At 51.9% G+C, this 24088-nt stretch overlaps 1 protein-coding gene across 1 annotated transcript in view; it reads left to right on the top strand.

Moving 5' to 3' along the window:
- Window positions 1–24088, top strand: part of LOC144727498 (striated muscle preferentially expressed protein kinase-like) — a 40046-nt gene that overhangs the window by 11396 nt on the left and 4562 nt on the right. Inside the window, exons 7-29 of the mRNA XM_078606374.1 lie at window positions 520–639; window positions 2040–2144; window positions 2843–3049; window positions 4132–4255; window positions 4529–4701; window positions 6755–6867; window positions 7532–7703; window positions 9821–9908; window positions 10628–10831; window positions 11549–11609; window positions 11733–11810; window positions 13187–13359; window positions 13997–14023; window positions 14185–14337; window positions 15860–15905; window positions 16380–16457; window positions 16829–19115; window positions 19733–19930; window positions 20955–21071; window positions 21351–21518; window positions 22095–22217; window positions 22566–22730; window positions 23280–23397. Of these exons, the coding sequence (XP_078462500.1) occupies window positions 520–639; window positions 2040–2144; window positions 2843–3049; window positions 4132–4255; window positions 4529–4701; window positions 6755–6867; window positions 7532–7703; window positions 9821–9908; window positions 10628–10831; window positions 11549–11609; window positions 11733–11810; window positions 13187–13359; window positions 13997–14023; window positions 14185–14337; window positions 15860–15905; window positions 16380–16457; window positions 16829–19115; window positions 19733–19930; window positions 20955–21071; window positions 21351–21518; window positions 22095–22217; window positions 22566–22730; window positions 23280–23397 (5098 nt within the window). The remainder of the gene's footprint in view (window positions 1–519; window positions 640–2039; window positions 2145–2842; window positions 3050–4131; window positions 4256–4528; window positions 4702–6754; window positions 6868–7531; window positions 7704–9820; window positions 9909–10627; window positions 10832–11548; window positions 11610–11732; window positions 11811–13186; window positions 13360–13996; window positions 14024–14184; window positions 14338–15859; window positions 15906–16379; window positions 16458–16828; window positions 19116–19732; window positions 19931–20954; window positions 21072–21350; window positions 21519–22094; window positions 22218–22565; window positions 22731–23279; window positions 23398–24088) is intronic.

The following is a 24088-nucleotide window of genomic DNA, read 5'->3' as shown; positions in this document are numbered from 1 at the left end:
GACTTTAAATTCCAGTCGGTGGTGGGTGGTCCATCCAACTCTACATTATTGTGGTTGTCCTCTCCACTCACCCACCCCCCACAGGAATGTTTAATTCCCATTACTGACCCAAGCAAGACATGAGCAGTTACCCACATTCTCTGGAACTGTGAGGCACTTGGACTTTTTATCAGGAGGCAGGGTGATACTTCCCAACTCCTCGGGATCCGAATGCTTCAAGTTTATATTCTTCATTTAAAAAAGTGTTATTAGACGGTGTGACGCCTCGCACACTCTGCGCCTGGATACACGTGAGTATTATGTCATCAGAGTGGTGGTCATACCCGGTACCTACAACTGCTGTAAACAATTAATAACGCCCTTCTGGCATGCGTCTCTAGGTGCAAACAAGGGGCTGCGAACGGATGAACGGTGTTTTGTGCTCAATGTGTTTCCCATCCCACGTTCCCCGTGTCCTGCCTGTCCCGAGGAACACCCCGCATAATGGAGCCGCTGGCTGTGCCTTCTGTTTTCGCATAGAGAATGGCACGTTCAGGCTCATCATTCAGTCCGCAAAGCTGGCTGACGCCGGCGTTTACAAGTGTATTCTGTCAAACTCCGCGGGGAGGGCCTTCTGTCACGCTCATTTGCACGTCGTGGGTAAGACATGGCACGGGCCGGCACTGACACAAGCAGCAGCAGTAGCAACACTCGCAACAGCTGCAGGAGCAGCACCAGCAGCAGCAATTCCAGCAGCGGTAGTAGCAGCAATAGTAGCAGCAGCAATAGTCGCAGCAGCAGAAGTAAAATCTCAGCACAAGCAATACCAACACAAGCAGCAGCAGCAGCAGAAGCAGCAGCAGTAGCTATAGTTATATTAACAATGCCAGCAGCAGTATCAGCACCAGCAAGAGCATCACAACCATCAGTCACAGTAGCAGCATCACCAGCATCAGCAGAAGTCACAACAGAACGAAAATTATCGACTCTTGACAATCTCCCCGTGGAAGTGGTAACGGCCGACAATTGTAACCAATCCACTGTTGCCTCGCGCGATGATACTTTTTGGAGATCTGTCGTTTGCTGTCCTAACTGACGTAGCAGAATTGTAAACTTCAGTTTGCTGCGAAGGGTATAGCCTATTCATTTTTTTTCATCACAATTGTAAACTGTCTGTTGCTGCCGTGTATAGCCAGTATTATATATATGTGTGTTCTGACATTGTGGTAAAAAGTTACTTTGTTAAATGTGATTGCATGTGACCAAGGCCAATTGTTGCACGACTCTCAACGTGGACTGGTAATACTTTTTGGTTAAGGTCTGTCGTTCAGTTAATGATCTAAATAACAATTTCATTCCACGTGAAAACATTTTCAAAAGAAACACCTCGAAACACAAACAGCTGTTGTGGATACTCACAAAAGACCGTCTGACACAAGCTTTAGACTTCGTGAATGAGAAAAAACTACCGTACTCTTAACGTCAATTCGTGAAAAGACACTGAATTAGAACTTCACTGTGACACCACACACACACATTTATATGCATGAATGCTGTGAGGTCACCAAAACACCATAGCGGATCCATCATCATCGGCCATGGTCAATCCACTGCTGTATTAAGGCCTCCCCAAACCATCGCCGTCCATCATGGTCCTCCCATAGACCAATCACAACCACAGACCAACAGCAACAATCTACCCAGCACCCACATACAATTTAACCTTACCTGGCCAAAATTTTAATTATCTTTTAAATCATCATACATTAGACTTCAAACTGTTGTCAGACAGCTGGGGTACACAGTATAGGTGCTTAGCTACGAGACGAGCGCTGTTTATTGTGTGGGTTCCATAATCCTTCAACCTCACAGTGGGATTCAGTAACCCTCCAATGTGTGAGCACGCAGTCAGATCAGTGGCGTCACTTAGGCCAATGCCCCCTTCGCCTTCCCTTGGGAGCTTCCCCCTGTTCATCCACGTTCCGCAGAAGTGTGTTGGTCCTGAAGTCACGGCGCGCATCTCTGTCTGTCTCTCTCTCTCTCTCGCTGTGTCTCGGCAGACGCCACCCCCGGGCCTCCGGATGGACCCCCGATTGTCACAGATGTGACTGCCGACTCCGTGACGCTGTCGTGGAAACCTCCCAAGGCCTTTCAGGCTTTCTCAGGTCAGGCGCTCATCGTCATCTGTCCGTTCCATCACCTCATTCGTGACAATGGGGTCAAATGAATATTCGCCATGGTTGTATTTCTGTAGTGAAGGTAAACGCAACAACAACGCATTTCCCCCTGAATTGCATCGACAACGAAAGAGCAACCACTCTTAAATTTTGTTTAGGCTTCATGTTGGCTAAATTCCAGCTCCGAGAAATAAAGAAACATCAGTTTGACTGATATTTCAGTGTGAGAATTGGTATTTTTATTTTATTATGACTTAGATGATTCCAGCTTGATGGTGGTGGTGGTGCATGTCTGTAATCCATCGCTGTGGAGGCGAGGGTTGGTGCATCATACGGATGTTGTGAAACACCCTTTCCGTGGGTGTCGAGGAGGTACCATATCCTGGCTCTACAGGAGATGGCAGGCCAGCAAGCGGACAAATCCCCATCTGTTATCATCCGTACGAGGATAAAGTGCTTTCCGCTCGTGTGCGTTGGCTGAAAATATCTGAAAATAAAAACCCAATGTGGCAGGACCCTCCTGAAAAGAAGAGTCCTATGACTCAGTGTGGCTTCCTGGATAAATAAGTAAACTATTATTCATATCATGATATTGAACACGTACGTAAAAATAAATATATTTCCCCTCCTCGTTCAAGATAAAATGCAAAACGAATTAAACACAAATGCCACTGCTTCGTCGGCAGAGCCGGGCTCCGTGACGTACGCGCTGCAGTACCAGGTGGTCGGCCGCAGCCAGTGGATCGTCGTGGCGTCCAACGTTCCGGGCACGAGCCACGCGGTGCGCACGCTGCGCCCGGGACTGCACTACCTCTTCCGCGCGCTCACCGTGAGCCCGCACGGCTGCAGCCGCCCCTCGCCCGCCTCGGCGCCCACCTGCCTCCTGCCCCACGGTGAGGGCAGCAGCGACGGGGGGGGGGGGGGTGTGGGGATGGGTGGTGGGGGTGGTGGGGAAGTGGGGGACACGCGGGCACAGTGGACACCGGCACCCGTGTGTGTGTGTGTGCGTGTGTGCGTGTGTTGTGGGGAGTGGTAGTGTAGCGGTTTGCGCGCTGCACTATGAACCCGGCGACCCGGGTTTGATTCCCGCTCACGGCCAACACCAGTGACGATTATCTGAACCGGTCCCGGGCCTCCCCTAGGTCGACTCAGCCTCAAATGAGTACCCGGTGCGGTGTGTAAACATCGCCACTAGGGAGACAAAGGCGGTCGGGCGTGGTGCTAGCCACCCACCCCCTCGTGTACCGTTCTGGCCTTCATAGGTGCTCACTAACAGCACTTGCCCCTACAGTCTGTTAAGGCTATACGGGGGATATTTGTTTTTTGTGTGCGTGTGTGGGGGCGATAGTTTAACGGGTCAGTGCGCTGCGCTACGAACCCGGCGACCCGAGCTTTGATTCCCACTCATGGCCAACACGAGTAACAATTATCTGAATGGGTCCTGGGCCTCCCCTAGGTCGACTCAGCCTCAAATGTGTATATTGGTGCGGTGTGTAAACATCGCCACTGGGGAGACAAAGGTGGTCTGGCGTGGTGCTGGCCACCCACCCCCTTTTGTGCCTTGCCGACACTTGCCCCAACAGTCGGTTAAGGAAAAAGTCACACCACGTGCGTGTCTGCGTACAAGAGTGTCCACCAGCACACAGTGTGGGTATCTACCAGCACACACAAGTATATCATATATTTGAATCGTTTATTCACACGCTCACACTCAAGTGAGTCAGAGCAGCCAATACGTCGCGGCTGCATACATAATTTTAGAAATACATGATACAAAATATATATAGGGGAATGGTGGTAAGGGCTACAACACATTGCCAAAGAGGGGGAAAGGGAATGGAGGGGGGGGTCAGATTTTGCTGTTCACTATCACACACAGATACGTGTGGCCACCAACACAATAGTTGCCGCACCTGCCTGTGAAAATAAATTGACACCCTGACAGTATTCACAGTTGTTCGTTCTTCCTCCACAGAGCCCTTTCTCAATGAGCCTCCTCGCTTTGTCAAGAAGTATGAAGAGATTTTTGCGGTGGAAAATGAACCCCTGGAGATCACGTGCAGATTGAACCATGTGCAGGCGACCGTGTCATGGACAAGGTGCAGGAACAACGCTCCCTCCTCAATGCTTCCATCCATACTCACACCTTCACCCACATCCTGAATCACATCTACAACCATTGTTTTACTTTTTTCCACTTCATCGTGAATTACAACATTCATAGCCAGCGCTTAATTTACAATCGATAAATTCTCCTTCCGTGCGCGCGTTTTGTACCGTCAACATCCGATCACGCGCGCCGCTTCGCCCGTGTTGTCGTTCGCCGTCACCGCGAGCGCAAGCAGCGCGTTTGTGACTTTTATTTTTTTTAGGAACGGCATCCCTGTGGACGAGAGTTCGGGCGAGGTGCGCCTGAGCTCTCGGCCCGGGGGCACGTGGGCGCTGGAGATGCCGCGTGCTCGCGCCAAGCTGCTGGGGGAGCTGGTGTGCACGGCGCGTGGCGAGTTCGGATCCGACTCTTACACGGCCGTGGTCTCGCAGGCCGGTGCGTGACCTTGTCTGTGAGCCCGGGGGGGGGGGGGGGGTGGCCCACACCCCAACGTGCCTCCTCCACTCGTGTCTCGGCCGCCCCTGAGCTCGGTTTCATGTGGCCTTGGGCATCACGAAATATTGCAATCGGCCTTGGCTGAAGCCGCTGGGAATGTGCTCATGCCCAATGTACGGTCTCATTTGCGCCACTTGTGTATTGTCTATATCAGGGGTCGGGAACCTGCCGCTCCTGCATTGCTGCACGTGGCTCTTTAAGGGCTGCTTCGTGACGTCATTCTTATGCATTGCGGCTCTTGTAATATTTAAATTTTCACCGAATTCGAAAAAATGCCTCTTGTCATTTTAGTTGCCCACCCCTGGTATATTCTGTTGAGCTCTTCTTGTTTGTAGTCTCTGTCGGTCGTTATTTCTGTTTCTATCGTGTTGGTTCCGTCTGTTCGCTTGAAGGAAACATTAGGCTAAGTTGAAAGTGATCGATTCAAACACAGAAAATCAATTGCGTGGATTGTGAGGATACGAGTCGAGTTTAATAGATAAACGTATTGCTAAATGCCTGGAAATCGCGAATTGTTTAATTGGATTACAGTATAATTCAAATATATCATGAATACCGCAAATAGAACATTTGACTAACTCACAACATGATGCCAATAGCGTTATTGGAATATCATTGTGATAGAACAAAAACTATGTTTTTTAATATCTTTTTAAAATATCAAAATATAACAAAAACATATTTTTTTAATTAAATAAGCCGGATTTTACTGTTTTCATCTCAAGGAAAAAGCTCAACATTTCAGCCAACTGTCAATTTTTAGGTAACATTCACGTTTACAGCAAGAAAATGGTTAAGAAAAAAAACATATGCAGCAAAACTCCTGTCTCTGCATCCACATATACATACATCATCATTTGTCCATCACCCACTGGCTTTCGCAGACCAAATTTTAAATATGCAAACCCTGGCCGGTTTTGACCTTCTGGGTCACATCAGCAGAGGCATTAGATTCGATTGAAACGAGTACCATCGTTGTGTAGGCTTGCCGAGGGTTGCGTTTGTGCTGGTGGTTCAGAAGCAATCAGCGGAGAGTTGTGGATGCTGCCAGATTGAGCGGAGATGATGTCAGTCCTCAGTTTATGAAGAATTCTAAAGGCATTCAGGGAGTTAATAATGGACGGGTTGTATTACCGTCGGCATTCGTCACAAATAGACCTTGGCCGTGCGGCACTGGTGGTTGTCGCATGATATTTAGTTTTGATATATAAACATAAACCATATTTACTAACCTTAACCTTCAACACTATCGGATTTAGAACTCACTTGATATTTAACAGCAACTTGCTGCGTTAATATAGCAACTTGTGGCGTTTTTTGGCATCTCTACTCTGGAAGTTGCACTTGTTATAAAAATAATCAAACCCAGCGAGGCACATTGCAGTGTAAAGTGCATTGGTCATTAGATTGGAGCAAGTACTGTACCGTGTGTTGAATAATCCAAGGTTATTTGGTGATCATTGGTTCACAACTTTGTTTGTGAATTAACGTTATTTACAGATTAATAAAACGCTTAATAAACAGGCAATGGTTCGGTTTATATGTAAAAATGAATTGACATTTAAGTCCATCAGCCCATGCATGGGCCACCTAAAACAATAGACAGTATTCCAGCAGCATTAAGTTGAGGAGGCAAACTCTGGACCAATTTGGACTTTCTGAGTCTTACCATTATAATAATCCCAGAATCCTCCACAATAGTGCACAATAAATATTGTACATCTATTGAAAATCATGATGATTACGATTATGTAAATGAGATGATAAAAGGTATGATACTGAAAATTACTACGGTTATGAAAAATATGACAAATTGTAATGATGAAAATAATGACACTGATTGGTGATGCTGATCCTGATGTTCACGATTAAAATTATGATGATGATGATGATAATAAGGATAATTAGAAAAATGATTATGATAGAATGATGATGATGACGATGATTATCGCGGTCGGTTACTGGTGAACAAACATTAAGCGCTGCGTTGCAGAGGCCCCGCACTTCGAGGTGATCATGGAGGACGTGGAAGTACAGGAAGGAGACTCGGTCCGCCTCTCCGTGGTGGTGCACGGCCGCCCCGAGCCCGACGTGCTGTGGTACAAGGTGAGGAGGCTCGGCATGCTGAGCCCCGTCCGTGCTCACGGCGGCTCAAAGAGCAGCCGAACACCGCACTTTCCATCAAGTCAGGCCCTGCTTAAGTGTGCAAAATCCACGTTTACGCAATAGCAGTAACTGCGTAAGGCTGACAACTCTTTAAATATTGCATGATATTGTGCTAATTAAAAACGCTGCAATTTTTGTAGCTGAGCTCAAGTGTGTGTGTGTGTGCATTTGGGCGCACACACACTTGGAGCTGAGTTGGCTTGCTGATGACTGGTACCAACGATGTCAAGATTGGCCTCTGTGGAGGAGGCTCGTGAAGGACGCTACTGGAGAGTTGGAGGCAGTCACCCTCCAACAACAACAAAGGGCAGAGGAACGACGCTCACAAAAACGAGCAGAGCGCCGGGGAGCTAATACACAGCAATATTTGTCACAGTAGGGGGCACAGGTGGTGCATCTGCCACTCATCTCAGGCAGTCAACCCATGGCACCTGGGTTTGTCCCGTGACCTCCTGCCCAGCGAGCCTTCGACGCTACACGTGGCCTCAAAGTCCACCTAGCATGGCACAAACGCCGCGGTGACGTCACCTCCACTTAGTGGCGAATGGTGATTGTTGTTGTCATTGTTATCTGCGCGCCCGCATGCGCGTGTGTTCATGTGCAGGACGGCGCTCGGCTGGCGGAGGCAGGCGGGCTTGCGTCGGTGACGCGGAGCGGCTCCGCGTGCTCTCTGCTGCTGCGCGACGTGCGTGGCTCTGACCGCGGGCTCTACGCGTGCGAGGCGCGATCCCGGGCCGGCACGGCACGCTGCATGGCCGAGCTGAGCGTGCGCATGGGTGAGTGCGCGTGACACGTGCACCAGCAGCACCTCCGATTAGCACAGTTGGCTATAATTCTAGATTTGAAGCTTTCGTGACTGCAAGGAATCATCTTCTTAGGTTTTTTCGGTAAAGTCACGTAGAAAGTAAAATAAAATAAAAACAAAAATCACGACGTTTTGGAGGCAACACAAGTCTCCGTCATCAGGTGGGACCGTCACAGCCAGATTAGCTGTATCAAGTGAGGCAATGATTCAAGATGTAATCCCTTAAAAACGGATACTCTGACTGTACTATCCGCCAAGCTGTCTCTCCCACCACACAGAAACAGCCACATGAAACTCCGACCAAAACCATCACGCTACCATACATAGCTGGCGTGACCAAAAAGATCTCCAAAATTCTAAACAAACATAAGATCCAAGTCCGATTCAGTACAGTGCATAAAATCCGTGATCTGATTCCATCTGTGAAGGATGTCGTTCCTGACTTACAGTATCCTGGAGTCTACAAATTGAGTTGCATTTGTGGTGATTGCTACATTGGAGAAACGAAACGTCATGTTTCTGATCGTGTCCGCGAGCACAAGTCAGATCTGAAACACGGCAGAACTGATTCTTCTGCCGTGGCCGATCATTGCTACAACTCGGTGGGCTCTCATGAAATTGTCTTTTCCGAGACCAAGGTTCTCTGCAAACCTCCCGGCTACCATCAAAGGTTTGTATACGAAGCCATACAAATATACAAACACAGACATAATTTCAACCGTGATGATGGGTACAAACTTAGTAATCATTGGAAAGATGTTATCAACCACGCAAAAAAGACTTAATCACAAATTTTTTGGACCATCTTATCTGACAGGCACTATTTTACTGTACTTTACCGAGTGTTAACATCCCCAGTTATTTTAACAGTACTCTCTTCATTGTTCAGCCAGCATTGGTATAAACATGGGCATTTTCGTTCTTTTGTCTATCATGTGTATCAGACCCCCCACTCCCCCTCTCTCTCCATTGTGTTGGCGTGTGCAGTAATTGGCCGCTTGCGCACAAGCGCTTCCACGTCCATCGCCCACCCTTTTGGCCTCGCCCCCCCTCCCTCCCGATACGTTCCTTTCATTGGCTACCATAGTCTGATGAGCTCCCCCTAAGTTTGTACCCATCATCATTTTCGTTCTTTTGTCTATCATGTGTATTAGACCTCCCCCTCCTCCTCTCTGCCCATTGTGTTGGCGGGTGCAGTGGCTGGCCGCTTGCGACAATCGCTCCATTGTGTTGGCGTGTGCAGTAATTGGCCGCTTGCGCACAAGCGCTTCCACGTCCATCGCCCACCCTTTTGGCCTCGCCCCCCCTCCCTCCCGATACGTTCCTTTCATTGGCTACCATAGTCTGATGAGCTCCCCCCTCCCTCTCCCTCCCCCCTCAACTCGCTTTTAAGGGATTACATCTTGAATCATTGCCTCACTTGATACAGCTAATCTGGCTGTGACGGTCCCACCTGATGACGGAGACTTGTGTTGCCTCCGAAACGTCGTGATTTTTGTTTTTATTTTATTTTACTTTCTATGTGACTTTACCGAAAAAACCTAAGAAGACAGTTGGCTATGTAACGGTGTACGTGCGTAGGTTGAACTACGCACCACCGTACATAGCCAGCCGTGCTAATTGGAGGTGCGAAATACGTTCAACGTCCGTGCGTAGCAGCAGCGGCGAGCAGCGGAGGGCCACACGCAAACATAAAGTGAAACAGGAGGGTGGGGGAGAAACGGTTGGTGAGGTGAATCGCTTAGAGTGGGGCTTGCGTTAGGAGAAGCGCTAACGGTAGGGGTTGAGTTCTGGTTGGATAGGGTTAGGGGGCTGTTTGGCTCGTGTAGTTAGCGTGAGGGCTAGGATTAAATTGGCTTATCTGTTTGCTTGCAGTGCTAGATTTTAGTCAGCTTATATGATTATGGTCAGGGCTGATATTAATATTACTCGTTTGATTATGGTTCGGGCTAATATTTTTGTTGGCAAGAATAGTTAGGAATTATGATAAAATCTACATCGACCCACAGCGAACATTGTGTCGTTATCCTGGAAATTAATATTACACGGTGATAAACTTTTGTTTCTTAATTTGTTCTTTTGTTTTAGAAAAATCAGAGGCCCGACAGCGAGAGATGCCAGAACAAGAAGTACGAAAACTGAAAGACCACTATGAGATACTTGAAGAGATCGGAAGGTGGGCCATCACTCGGGATGATGCAGCGAGGCCGATGCCACGCATTTGTGTCATGCAATTGTCCCTTAGCCAGGATTCTTTCTCTGTAATCCACCTCATCCCCTGTGTCCTCCCGACTACTGTGTCCCCCTGACCTCACGTGCCATCTAACCTGCATGTTGCCTTGTGAACTCTTGTACCCTCTCCAACCCTCTGTGAACCCACTGGTTTCTTCTGAACTCCTGTTATAACCGTGACCCCTGTTGTAACTCTGACCCTCTTCTCTATGTTGCCACTGAGCCCTGTCTGCACTCTCTACTCTTGGCCCCAGCCCCTCACCCCTTCATGCTCCCACTTGGATCCTCACGCTTTTTCTGACCCCTGCCATGCCCCCACTGTGGTCCGTTTGACTCCCTCTGCTCCCCGGTGCTGCCCTTGTGCTGCCCTCCACTCTCCTGCCCTCTTGCTGACCCCCTACGCTCTCTGACACTCGTACCCCCTCCCTTACCTGCCCATGACCAGAGCGCTCCTCAGCACCCCCGTGTGTGTCCTCCCCTGACCCCATACACATCTCCCCATTGCCCAACCCCCGTCAGGAGAGACACTGAGCACCACGAACGTGTGCTTGGCTGGGTTGGGTAGGGGGGGGGGATCTTCCTGTGCGGCCCCTCGGGCCCTGACCCCCGGTGCCCAGTCCCTGACCCCTGTGCGGCCTCTGACCCCCCCTCCCCCCCACGTAGGGGAGCCTTCGGCTCAGTGCGCCGCGTGCGTGCGCTTAGCGGCGGGGGGTCTCCCTGCGCCGCCAAGTCGCTGCCCCGGGGTCGCGCGCGGCGCGAGGCCGCGGAGCGCGAGCTGCGCGTGGCGGCACGGCTCGCGCACGAGCGCGTCGTGTGCTTGCACGACGCCTTCCGCTCGCGGCGCCGCGTCATCATCGTCATGGAGCTGTATCCTCTGTCGGTCCACCGATCGGGTCACTCTGGTCAAGGGGTCGGTCGATTCGTCATCCATCGGTCACTCGTCAAGAAAGTGTTTTTTGCACGCATTTGCAGTTGACTTTGCTCGGTCGGTGTTAGCCGTTGAGGGTGTGATCGGTTAGTCGGTGGCCCCTGCATCGTTCCCGTTCCATTGCAGTTTGCACTGATGCCGACTTTATTGAGGGGCGATATTGGCACGTAAATTGATGATTGATTGATAACACGTTGATAAATTACTTCAATTATTTATTTATCCTTAATCTGTCACTCATTCAGTTACTTATCAATCACGCGTCAGTCACCTATCATGTTACTTTCTCAGTATCGAATTACTCACCTTGAATTCATAATTTCGTATTCTTTGGGTCTTTCTGTAACGTCACGTAGATAGTTCAAAGAAAATACTACGACGTTTCGATCACAACACAAGCGATCTCTTGTGTTGTGATGTGATCGAAACGTCATAGTATTTTCTTTGAACCATCTACGGTGACTTTACCGAAATACCCAAAGAATATTAATTCCTGCAGTCACGAAAGCTTTAAGTCAAGATTCATCATTTTGATCGCGGTCTGCCTTCAATACATGCCCTTGGCATATATTCTCTGTATTGTTGTCACAGTTGCGTCCGTCCGTCGTGATGGTGTTGTAGACAAATGAGAGCTGCCCTTAACGACCGCTTCACAGGTGTTCGAATGAGGAGCTGTTGGACAGGCTGGTGAAGAAACCAGCGCTGTCTGAACATCAGGCCAGTGGGAGGACACGAGCCATTATGATCACACAAACACACACGTCTCTTGCGAAGGTGTGACGTTAAAAACACTGCTCGCCTGGTGATGATTTGTATTTATGTTTTTTTTTCCCCATGTAGGTGAAGATGTACATCAAGCAGATCCTGGAGGCCATCAGCTATCTGCACTCTATCAACATACTCCACCTGGACATCGAGGTGAGGCACAGGTTTGGAAATGGAACGTCTGTTGCAGAAAGAGATTTAATTTGTCGCGTGAATGTCGCACAATTTATTTTTTTACGTCACTCAAAAAGCCCAATGTATAAATTATGAACACTTTAAATCGACATAATTAAACTTAAATCTTGACTGACAGCTTTCGTGACTGCAGGAATTAATATTATTTGGGTCTTTCGGTAAAGTCACGTAGATAGGTTCAAAGAAAATAACAAAAAATAACAAAAAACTACGACGTTTCGATCGCAACACAAGCATTTGATGAACGCTTGTGTTGCGATCCTATCTACGTGACTTTACCGAAAGACCCAAAGAATAATTAAACTTGACAGCTTTCTAACTCCTGTAGAACATTATTATCATTTACATCTGCCTTGGTGTGATGGTTTGCACGCTGGACTTACAATCCAGTGGTCTTTGGTTCGATCTCCCGCCGCGACATGTAATTGCGTTTGACAGAGTGCCCTTTGCGCTGAGGATTCTCAGATTGCTTTGCAGGAGTTAAGATAATTTAAAATCATCTCATCTCAAACATTTGAAAGGGCGCCCTTTCAGACAGCACCATTTAAAATGAGGCATGAAGTAACTCAGGACTAGGGCCGGAAAGATGGTATTATTCTACCAGTAGGGAGCAATGATTGATGTGTGATATCAATTTAATAATTTGCAAAAAAATCCTTATAATTTGGACCATGACCCCAGCACACTATAGCCTTCTCGTTTCAAATGATGTCAGGGGAGCATTATCATCCACTGTAAAGCACATGGCGTGTATTTATATGATTAGTACACCCACAATGTTAATGAGGGTGGCATGCCAAATTCACACCGAGAACTTCTGCAACAAGTCGTGAATGCACTCCCGCTGGGCCACCCAGAATAAAAAGTCAGTACACCACAGTCGACCCGCAAGTCGGGTGTGGTGGGGTAAAGTATGGATGCTCCCACCTATTCCAAGATGAACATGGAAGAATTGGCCAACGATACCCTTGAGATGGACTCTCTTGAGCTCTCAGTTGGAGGTCCTTCTGCCTGCAGTGGCATGAGTGGGCAATTGGATTCGGCTGCGATACAATTTCCACATGGTAAGCCACTTCGTTCAGCGATCATTTGTGGCCAGGTCGCTTCTGAAAAATAGCTACATAGCTCAGTGGGTCTTACTTGGTAATATAAAATTGTTTAGTGTCTAGTTTTATAGTTTAGTTAAAAACATTTTTAGTTTCATAGTTTGTAGTTTTTACAATTTACTTTCTCTGCATCCTAGGTCTTCCTTGCACACCAGACTTCCGTCTCAATGGGCTGTTACCTGGTTATACATTCACATGTTCCTACGTCTGTATGTCCCCCCATGACAGCCGTCCAACATCCTGATGGCCGATACTGGGAAGGACGACATCAAGATAAGCGACTTTGGCTTCGCCCAGGAGGTGGTGCCTGGCTCCCCACAGTACAGCGAGTTCGGAACGCCTGAGTTCGTGTCCCCAGAGGTGGCGCGCCACAGCCCCGTGTACAAGGCCTCCGACATCTGGTGCCTCTCGCACCCACGTGTGTCTTCGTCATCATGAGCCATGATATAGGGGTCAAAGGGTTTGGGGGGGTGATGGGGGGAAGTAAAAGTTCTGGGCAAAGGTACCAAATGTCCCGATTTGGCCAAGGGGCAGTCGCAGTTTCAGAAAGATTGTCCCGGTGTTCCCCAGAAAGGATTGGCGAAAATCTGGATTCTGTCCAAGTTTAAAATGTTCTGGCCTCATGGTTGGCTGATGATATTGGCAAAGGGCGGGGCTCCCTAAGTAGTAGCCATTATATATCCACTGCAGTGAAGGCCTCCCCACACGGTGTTGATCATGGGTGTTGTTTGACCACACATTACTACACTGGTCAATATGGGTTTGGTGAAGTTATGGAGAGCCCAGGACCAGTTCTGTAGTGGCCTAGAATGGAACTCCGGTCACCAGGTTCACGTATGTATGTTGAACTTCTTTCGCACCGTATGTAGCCAATGCTGATAATCAGAGGTGCGGGACAGACCGCAGTGCAATAAGCACTGTGCCAATGCTCTTTTAAAATGTTAAAATATGAATCGTGTTGTTTACATATACATTGATCAACCAAAACACCAACGCGAAGTAAAATTTTCTAACGCACGTTGTGTCTTTACTCATCAGGCCTGTAGGTGTCATTACGTACGTGTGGTAAGTACTCATAAATTACATTCACCAGCACCACACATAAAATATATATACGTAACATCAGCCAGCTCAATATATCAAATTAACGCTGATGGTGCTGGAAGTTGATGGTGGCTATGGTAGTTGATGGCGGTAACTACGTTACTCCCCGCGCGTCGCCGCAGCCTCAGCGGACTCTCTCCATTCCTGGGCGAGAACGACCGAGCGACGTTGCTCAACGTCACGCGCAAGACGCTGAACTTCGACGAGCGCACGGCGGCGATCACGAGCCGCGAGGCGCAGGACTTCATCTCCAGAGTGCTCGTGCAGGACATCGGGTGAGCGTCACTCAGCGGACGGGACGGGGATGGGGGTTATAGATTGTTTGGGCCTGGAGGGTATGATGGGGGGGAGAGATAAAAGTTCTGGGCAAACGTACCAAATGTCCAGTTTTGACCGGCGGGCAGTGCAGGTTTCAGAAAGGCTGTCTCGGTGTTCCCCTAAAGGATTTGCAAAAATCTGGATTCTGTCCCAGTTCAAAATGTTCCGGCCTCATGCTGCTCATGATACGAGCAAAGAGTAGGGCTGGTTGCGGCGTGGGTGGGGCCTGTGGAGAGTGGGCGAGAGGTGAGCATCAGAATGAGCGAGGGAACTCGCAGGGGTAGCGCTTGACTGGGTGTGGTTACGTGAAAGTGGGTGTGGTCACGTGAAAGCGGGCATGGTCACGTGAAAGTGGGTGGGGCTGGCAGACAGAGGGGCTGTCAACTCAAGAAACGTGTCCAGGTTGAGACTCCCAGAAATATGGTCGCCTCAGTTATGCATCGATTTAGGGGTTTAAATTGTAATTAGAAGAGGAAACGCCTTGAAATCAAAGTGTGTATTCATGCTTTGTAAACTCTACTCTCTTTCTTGTTCAGTATTGCTAGCATGGAACTTTTGCACAAGTGAGTAGCATTCTTACAAAGGCGGAATGCATATTGCCTATTTACATTCGGTCGTCTTCGAGGTTAATTATTGAAGTATGTGTTGCTTATTTGAGTCAACATATTTGCAAGTAGATTATGCAGGTTCAAAAGAAAACATTTAACGAACTCAAGACCATGAGAAATATATTTCAATTTGTTTAGGTTTTTTTTTTCTTCACATTATTGCATGGAGCAAGCAGTGAATGTGACAGAAGGATTAAGATTTTGTGCTCGTAACGAGTGGGTTAAACATCATATTCCCAAGAGGAAACCTAGTTACTGTCAATTTGAGGAAGCAACGAAATTTGCTTTGGGTTATCCAGTCGAAGCTGATAACGCATACAGATGAATTGATAACTCTAAGCTGAAGAGTGACGACCGAGCCCAACGGCTCACCGCCTTATATAGCAACTCCCCCCCCCGAGGGGTGGGGCGTGGGGGATCACAGCGCCGTTACAGCCCCCCAGGGCTAACCGATGCGGACGTGGATGTAGGCACTCTTCCGCGTAACCACCCGTTGTGTGTTTGTTCGCCTTCCCGTAACACCCCTACATCACCCGAACAGGATGGCAAACGTGTAGTGATAACAATGATGCACCCGTGCTGGGCTCCCATGGCAGCAGCTCTCCAGGGAAGCTGCTTGCACTGCGAGCGCATTCCTGTTTCTCATCGGGTCTCTATGCCGAGTCTCTGGGTCTCTGTGTGAGTCCATGGGTCTCTATGTGAGAAGCCGCTGCCAGCGCGCTTCAGTCCACCTGCAAACGTCACGCGAGGCTGGCAAACTCGGGGCGGAGTTCGTAGCCTCCTTAACCTGGAGCCGTGAGCAGACTCTGATGGCCGCTCGCAGATGTTTGCACGTGGTCACGCTGCTGCCACCTGATTGTATTTATCGCAGGCGGAGGCCACTGGCTGACGATTGCCTCAAGCACCCGTGGTTCAAGGTAAGAGCGCTTCGCAAAAGCTGAGAAGCACTACCAACACCTCGCTATGGCCACGATTACGTGGGGTGGCTCATGAGACTTCACGAGCATTAAGCATGTGACGATGCATCGATTCGTCAATAAAAAATCTATTCTCATGCCGCGTACACTAATTGTGCGTATGAGGATTGTTTGTGCTTTAATGCAATGAGGTGAATATAACTGTACAAATGAATAAAATACCTATATACGACCCTAAACAAGAACAATAGATCGAGTCTACCCAGTGATGGAGTGACTCCTTTTAAGTCTGATGAGCGTACTGGATGACTCGTAGAGCTAAACTACAGCAGCTCTTAATGCCCGCACTGAAACTAATGCCGTGGCTTTACTCTGGCACGGTATATTGCACATCACTGGATGGAGTTGGTGTTATTGTCCATGGAGCTACGTGACTTCTAATGGTGCGATGTGTATTATCCTCATCATCCACAGAGCTTCACGACTTTACGAGGAGTCACAAACATCAGCACGGATCGACTCAAATTCTTCCTGTCCCGCCGAAGGCTGCAGGTGAGCGTGTGTGTGCAGTATGTGCTGAGGAAATAAAGGCGTGAACTCTAGTGTGGATAAAGTCCTCTTGAAATAGTTCTGTGATATAACCTTCTCAGGGCATTCTCAAACATATTATGATTTACTACTAGCTGCAGTGTTCCGATTGAAAAATGGCTGCCTCGTGACCTGATACTGAGTGCAAAATTGGAATGTAATTGGGTAAGAAGTAAACAAAAATCCCAGCGATTCTTCTACGGTTAGGCTGCTCCCTGCCAAAGCAATTTATCAATTTCTATCACTCGATTCTACTCGGGCAAATTAACTTCACCCCATTGCTGGCAGGGAGACTCAGCCTTGCTGCCGTGCCACGTGTGTGTGTGTACGAGCAGCGCTCCCTGGTGCGCTACAAGTCGGCCGTGGTGCTGCGCTCCATCCCCGAGATGCTGTCGGGCCACGTCGCCCCGCGCGTCTCCCGCCGCACGGCCAAGCAACTTCGAGATGCCACTGCTTCCTCCTCCTTCTCCTCCTCCTCGTCTTCCTCGTCCGGAGAGGAAGACCCAGGTGGTTCCGAAAGCTCGAATGGATTAGGTTTGGACGCACTGCGTCCAGCTTTTTCGGCTCGGAGCCAGGACGATAGTAGGGGCTCCTCCGCTCGGGAGACCTTGGGCTCTGACACGGAGCCCGCTGTGCTCGGTCGACTCGGGGCGGTGGCGCAACGGAACGGGGAGTGCGGCAGCAAGGAAGCGGCGATGGAATGGGGACTGCAGTCGTTTTCGGAGCGCAGAGCGGCTCAGAGAGGCGTGATCCAAAGGACCAACTCGGCCGACGCAGCCTTTCAGGATGGCCGGGCTTCTGCCTCACAGTACCTGAAGCCGCACCTGAGCAAGTCGGCATCCTTGGAGCTCCCACCAAGAAGCCGGAGCCCTGGTTTGATGCTTCAAGACCCTCCCTCTGAGAGCTCCACGGAAAGCAGGGGGCCCCTGGAACTGGTGAAAGATCGACCCTCGACGTTCCTGGCGGAGAGTCCGCTGGTGGCGCCGAGGAGGTCCTTCGTGAGGGAGGTTCACCAGCGCAGCTCGAGTGACCCTGCCGGGAGCACGCGACTTGAACGGGGAGCGTCGTCCTCTGAGGACATCGCATCGGGCAGGAAACCGGAGGTGTTCCGGTCGTCTGGCAGTATCCCAGTCGGCAGGGAGCCTGCGCTGACAAGGCAGCTCGCGTTCGAGCAACGAGGGCAGTCCTCAGCCACGCCAACCGCATTGGACGCGATGCTGCGAAATCAGCAGGGGGGAAGCGCGCTCGATGAAGACCCGAGGAAAACAACGGTGGTGGCAACGGACAATGAAAGGTGCCTATGGCAGCAAAAAGCCGAGCCCACCATCACGCAGAGCTCGCAAAGCTCAGTCGCTCAGAATGGCAGAGGCCGGCAGCTGCAGACGGCGGCAGCGACAAGGCTGCCGCAGTTCACGGGAAAAACCCCGGAGCCCGGGGGCTTGGTCGTGCCGAAACCTCAAGCGACGGAGGCGCGGACATCACAGGCAGCGGATAACGGTGCTCCCTGGGTGACGAGGACCACGGGTGGAGGAGAGGTCGAGTCGACAAATACGAATCCACTTCTAAACAGATCAAAGCCTCAGACGGTCGGGCGTTACGCTCACCTGCTCAACGCAGCGTCGACCGATGGCAGTGTGAGGGAAATGGCGAAACGCTTCTCAAACAACGGCAGCACGACGAGGCCACAGCTCGCGCCGAGAGACGAGGGGCTGGGGCAACGACCCGGGAATGTGCGCGCCGGATCGCTGAGTGCGCCAAAGCAATCCGTGTCTCAGACTAAGGCGGAACTTCTGGTGGCAGAGGCGCCAGTGACCCAGGTGCTCTACCGGCAGCTCCAGCAGAGCTCTCCCGACGGGTCCATGCTCAGCAACGCGGCATCTCGAGAAGGGGACAGGAGCATCTCTGACACGGCGATGGCGAGCAAAGAGCAGCTGATGAGGACTCGGGAACCCGCGGAGGAGCCCGGGAGCCTCGTGAAGCGACTGTCGCAGCGGTTCAAGAGGTCCCCGTCGACCGAGCGAAAGTCTACAGAGGGCACAGAGTCGAGGGAAAGTGAGGGCAGGAGTAAGACCCCCACCATGATGCAGAAGTTTTCCTCGAGACTCAAACGGATCGGCTCCACTGAGAAGATCGAGTCAGAGCACAAGCTTGGGGAGGCCCCGGCCACCGAGGGGCAGCAGGCGGCCAGGGACCGGGACGAGGGGCGGGACGTGGCAGCGGCGGCGGAGGGCAGCGACGGCCCGATGGGTCGCACATCGTCACCGGCGATGGCCCTGCGAAGGAGGATCGAGGCGACGGTGTCCGGCCTGTCCCTGCGCTCGGGACGCAGCCGCTCCGAGGACCGGGCGGGCGGCGGCGACGCGCAAACCGCACGGCGCAGGGCGTTTGGCGAGACGCGCGCGGGCAGCCTCGACGCGGCCACGGACGACGCGGACGAGCCGACGGGCCCGGGGCGCGCCGCTTCGGAGTGGACGCCCCTGCGCAGGACGGGGTCGGAGGGCGCATCCCTGCGCGAGCTGTCCGGGGACGAGGGCATGCGCACGTTGTCGCGCGGCGTCAAGCCGCCCCCGTCCCCCTCCAGCAGCTCCATGCGCTCGGTGACCAGCGCCAGCACGGATACTGGTAACGAATGGCACGCGCTGTTGTACGCACAGACGCATGCCACGTGCACAGCAAACGCGTGCACGCACGAATGTGAGCACGTGCTTTCACATGCACGCGCGCACACGTTGACGTACCCCACATTCTTGCTTACAGACAAACAAAACAAATGCATAGGCACACACACAAAGACAAAGATCCCCTGTATAGCCTTAATATACTTTTTGGGGCAAGTACTGATAGAGATCATCTATGAAGGCCGGCACGGCAAACGAGAGGGTGAGTAGCCAGCACCACGCCCGACCGCCTTTGTCTCCCCAATGGCGATGTTTACATATTGCACCAGGTACTCATTTGAGGCTGAGTTGGCCTAGGAGAGGCCCAGGACCAGTACAGATAATCGTCACGTGTTTCTGGCCGTGAGCGGGAATCAAACTCGGGTGACTGGGTTCGTAGCACAACGCACTCAGGGCTACGCTACCACTTCCCAAATGCGCACACGCACACACACTCGCACGCTCTCTCGCACATGTTCGCAAAGACCCATACGCACAATTTCACGCACACACAAACACATGCCCGTGCGCGACCTTGAAATTTCCGTGTGGATCTGCCTTCTCAACGTTTGCCGTTGGCAGAGGAGCCGGAGCGGCGCTCTCGCTGGGACCGCTGGGGCGCGAGCCGGCTGAACCGGCGCGACCGGAGCCTCTCGCCGCATCAAGACTCGGGCAGCAGCTCGCGTGACAGCCTCGCCTCCGTGTCCCGGGAGAACCCGGCGCCTGCCGCGCGGCTCTCCGGCTTCAAAGAGTCCGTGCGGCGATCGCTGCGCTCCTCCGGTGCGAATCGTCGATGTCCTTCGTCTTCTCTCTGTTCCTCAGCTTTACTTCACTTGTGCTGTCGGTGTCGTGTGATGGGCGCCACGGTGGCGAGGTGTTAACTACCCCGCCTGGTATTGCCACCTTCCTTCTACCCACAACTATTGCATGGTTGATACGCAACCGCCAAGGTCTGCCCATACAATAAGACCCTGTAACAGATCACTGCCTTCCCCCACAATTCGGTGAACCATCACGAATCAGGGTGACTGCTTGATTTGGGATCCCGTTATATTTCTGGCTCGCATTGCATTTGCTTCATTATCCTTAATTTGTATATTTGCATATAATTTGCATCATCGTCAAACATGGTACTAACACTGAGCCGCACACACTATAGTTGGAGGCAACATGTTTAATAAACACACTGTACCCACTTCGGGTCCTATAGCTCGGTGTAGCTATACTCTCGCTATGTGCGTGCGAGTGAACCCTAGCGAACGGGCCAGTCAGCACGGACGCCGTCTGACCCACGATCCCCAGCTAAGGTTCAACCGACGAACAGGGAGCGAAGAGCGAAGAGTCCCAGCACGATCCCCACAAACGAACCCTGATCCCTCTCTGGGCTCCCCCTTTATCCCGCTGCTGGTGGCCTTGCTCCGCCCTCGGCCACGCCCCCTGCTGTATCAAGTCAGGAGCTCCCGGCTCCCGGCCACGTGTACCTCAAACCTCCTATGGCGGTTCCCGGCGCTCAGCGGCACTCCAGAATCAGTGGCTGGCACTACAGCATAGTGACCCTACTTGTGTCACTACACATGTAACAATGCATGTAGCACCAGCGCACGAACTGACTATATGCATAAATCATAATACAACAGTACAATAAAAAACGCACCATTCGTGTGCTGATGGCATAATTATCTATCTTCATCAACAAATCGATGTATTGTTATGGGACGATTGCGCTATCCTACCACGTGGCTAAAACACGCGTGTCACGTGCAGCGATAGCGAAGAACGTTCATTGAGCAGGCGTGTGCCACAGAGAGCCTGCCGGCGTTCACCGTGAAGCTCAAGGACGAGCTGCTGGTGGAGGGGGAGCCTGTGACTCTGTGCTGCAGCCCGGCTGGGAGTCCTGCCCCCACCATCTCGTGGCTCAAGGGTACGACTGTGCCCCTCCCCCCTATACTTGCACCGTGGTGTCCTCGCTTCTCATTCACCGCATTCTAAATGCATCCTAAATGTGGAGTAGCCAAAGTTACCCATGTGGGGTAGCCAAGGGGAGCCATGCAGGCTCTGAATTGAGGGGGTGCCGCATTGCAGCTCGCTCTTACCCATTGCAGCTCGCTCTTACCCATTGCAGCTTGCTCTTACCCTACCCCCTGTGCTCCTCTCTGTGCCCCCCTCTGTGCTCTGTGGTGGCCACGGGCCGCCGGAGCAGACAGGAAGCTGCTGGAGCCGGATGAGCGCGTGCGGCTGGCCGGGTCAGCGGACGGGCGGCAGCTGCTCACGATCGTGCGGGCCGGCATGGCCGACGCGGGAGTCTACGAGTGCATGGCCGTCAACTCCCTCGGCATCGCCACCACCTCCTGCACTCTCGCTCGTGCCGGTACCTCCCTAGTCAGCCACCACCTCCTGCACTCTCGCTCGTGCCGGTGCCTCCCTAGTCAGCCACCACCTCCTGCATGCTCGCTCGTGCTAGTAGCGCCACCGCAAGCAACAGATCTAACCTTAACTAACGAGCCAACTAGTGACCAGTACTATCTCTACAATTCATCATAACCTCAGCTTCGTGGGAGCACCACAGAGCCGTGTTTTGACAACATTCTCGTCGCGGGTCCAGTGATTTCACCACAGGCCCTGGTTGTTATCTTCAAATGCCAACAATGCCTTTTGAGACCTGCTTTAAGTTGCATATAGCAAATGCGTGTGTGTGTGGGCCATTCAATGTTCTCTCCTTGTTTACCTAGGTGTTCTCGAATGCCGTACATTTTACCAGTGCACGTGTAGACAGACACATCTAATAGCCGATTTGACACGTCGTGGGGAAGTCACAGCCTGTGGCTGCTCCTCCCTCCCCTTGTATTCTTCCCTGCCTCTGTCCCCCACTCCCTACCTGCGTCTCCCTCTCCGTGCCCATGTCTCCCTTCATGCCTTTGTCTCCCTCTCCCTCTCGGTGTGTCAGAGCCTCCAAGCTGGACGGGGGCGGCCCCCGAGGTGCCGCAGGTGTTTGAGAGCGGCGCCCTCGTGGTGTGGAAGCCAATGCAGGCGCGCACGCCGCTCACGTACTGCCTCGAGATGCAAGCCGGTAGCTAAATCCCTGCGTGCCGCGATCAGAGACGACGCCACAACCCCCCCCCCCCGTAGGGCGCTGTGCAGACAGGGGAAAGGGAACCCCAAAATACAGAGACATGGACAGAGACATTGACGGATACACGGAGAGGACGCACACACACATACATACAGAGGGTGAGAGAGAGACACACACACGGAGAGACATGGACAGAGACACAGAGAGACATTTTCTCGGGGACACTTTACAAAGTCCGCCAGGTTGACGAGGACTCATTCGCTGGTAACATTACACCACTCGCTATGCCAGTGCCCCCATCTTACCTTCATTGACGTGCTGCCTGTGATGCTTGCACCACCGCAGGCCCAGGGGAGCCTTGGCAGGAGGTGGCAAGCGGCCTCTCGGACACGTACCACCACGTGGGTGGCCTGTGCCAGGGCCTCGCCTACCGCTTCAGGGTGGCGTGCGCCACGCGCGTTGGCAAGGGCCGCGGCAGCCCCGCTTCGGAGCCCGCGCTCATCCCTGGAGGTGCGTGGAGACGGTGCCGGCGATGTGGCCAATGTCCTTTGACGAGTTCCCTCCCGTCTTCTCTTCGATGCGATGGGGCTGCGTGAGATCTTTCCACCTGCTCCTGTCCTGCACCAGCTTCGAAACTTCCTTTTACTATTTGTAGCCAGGACTTAATTTCTCGCTCGCTATCTCCTGGAAAACTGTCAGCCCCGAGGCATTTTGAGAGTGCATGATTTCTGCCCTCCCAAAAATGCCTCGACTCTGGCGATGAGACGTCGAAACCGGTCCAGAGTTTGCTTGCATTGAACCAATGCTGCTGCGGAATTATGCTCGGACAAAAGGCCTGGTGGTTGGGGGGGGAATGTAAAATATACTTGCATTTTGTATGTGCAGGGACAGATATACGAAGGAGTTAAATTGTCCGCTTTTTAAAAATACATTTTGGTTTGGGCAGGTGCAACAATTCCGTCACTAGGTGGCGCGCGCGTTCAACGTGAGCCTGATTCTGGCTGCACCACGGGGCGGGTGTGCGGCGAGTTTAAACCGGGTCTCGCCATACATCTTCAGGTCGCGCTTTGGGAGTGACGGCGAGGTCCCGTCGTGACACCGCGGGGCCACCGGCAACTGTGGCGACCACGCAGGGCCACCCACAGGCCCCTTACACCTTCCTGGAGGAGAAGGCCAGGTACTGGTGTCGCATAATCACGTACCAACCTCATCATCAGCCACGAGCAATGCACTGCTGGATCAAAGCTTCCCCACATTGCTCGTGATGAAGCTTTTTTTGTGTTTAGTTTGTGATTTATCACCGCACCTCCGATTAGCACGGTTGGCTGCGTACAGTGCGAAAGCTGATCAACATGCATACATTGCACACCATCGCTCGCGGTCTTGCAATGCCATGATGCATCACACTCTTGCACATGAGCTCGTCTCGTCGTTTCACCTGAGTGCTCATTATCTCCTTGGGTGTGTCACACGACGGTGGCAGAGTGGGTGGGATCTCAGAGGTAGCTCTGTGGCATCCGCTTCAGCGCCCACATTCTGCGAGAGATCCAAATAGATTTTTCGTCTCGTGACATCGCGCCGAAAGCGCAACCGGCATAGAATTGTAATGCGGGCGTAAGCGACCTTCCGGATGTGACGTCACGGGGGGTGGAGTCATGTGACGTGGGGGGAAGGTTCGGGTCCTTAAGCGGGTAAACCGGAAGGGGAAGGCAGTCGGGGTGTGAGCGGAAAAGAGTGAGGCCACGCGGGCGAGTGTGGAGAGGGGGGGGCGCCGACGGCCATCGGGAGCCAACCCCGAAGATAAGAGGAAGCTGCGGAGTGGTGTGCAGCTGCAGAGGAGACAGCCAGAAGGGCTGCGTGTTAGAGGC

This window comes from Lampetra planeri, chromosome 2, assembly GCF_965212315.1.
Source record: "Lampetra planeri chromosome 2, kcLamPlan1.2.h2, whole genome shotgun sequence".
NCBI lineage: Eukaryota > Metazoa > Chordata > Hyperoartia > Petromyzontiformes > Petromyzontidae > Lampetra > Lampetra planeri.
The sequence above is the reverse complement of the archived record's forward strand: the minus strand, read 5'-3'. Positions and strand labels throughout refer to the sequence as shown.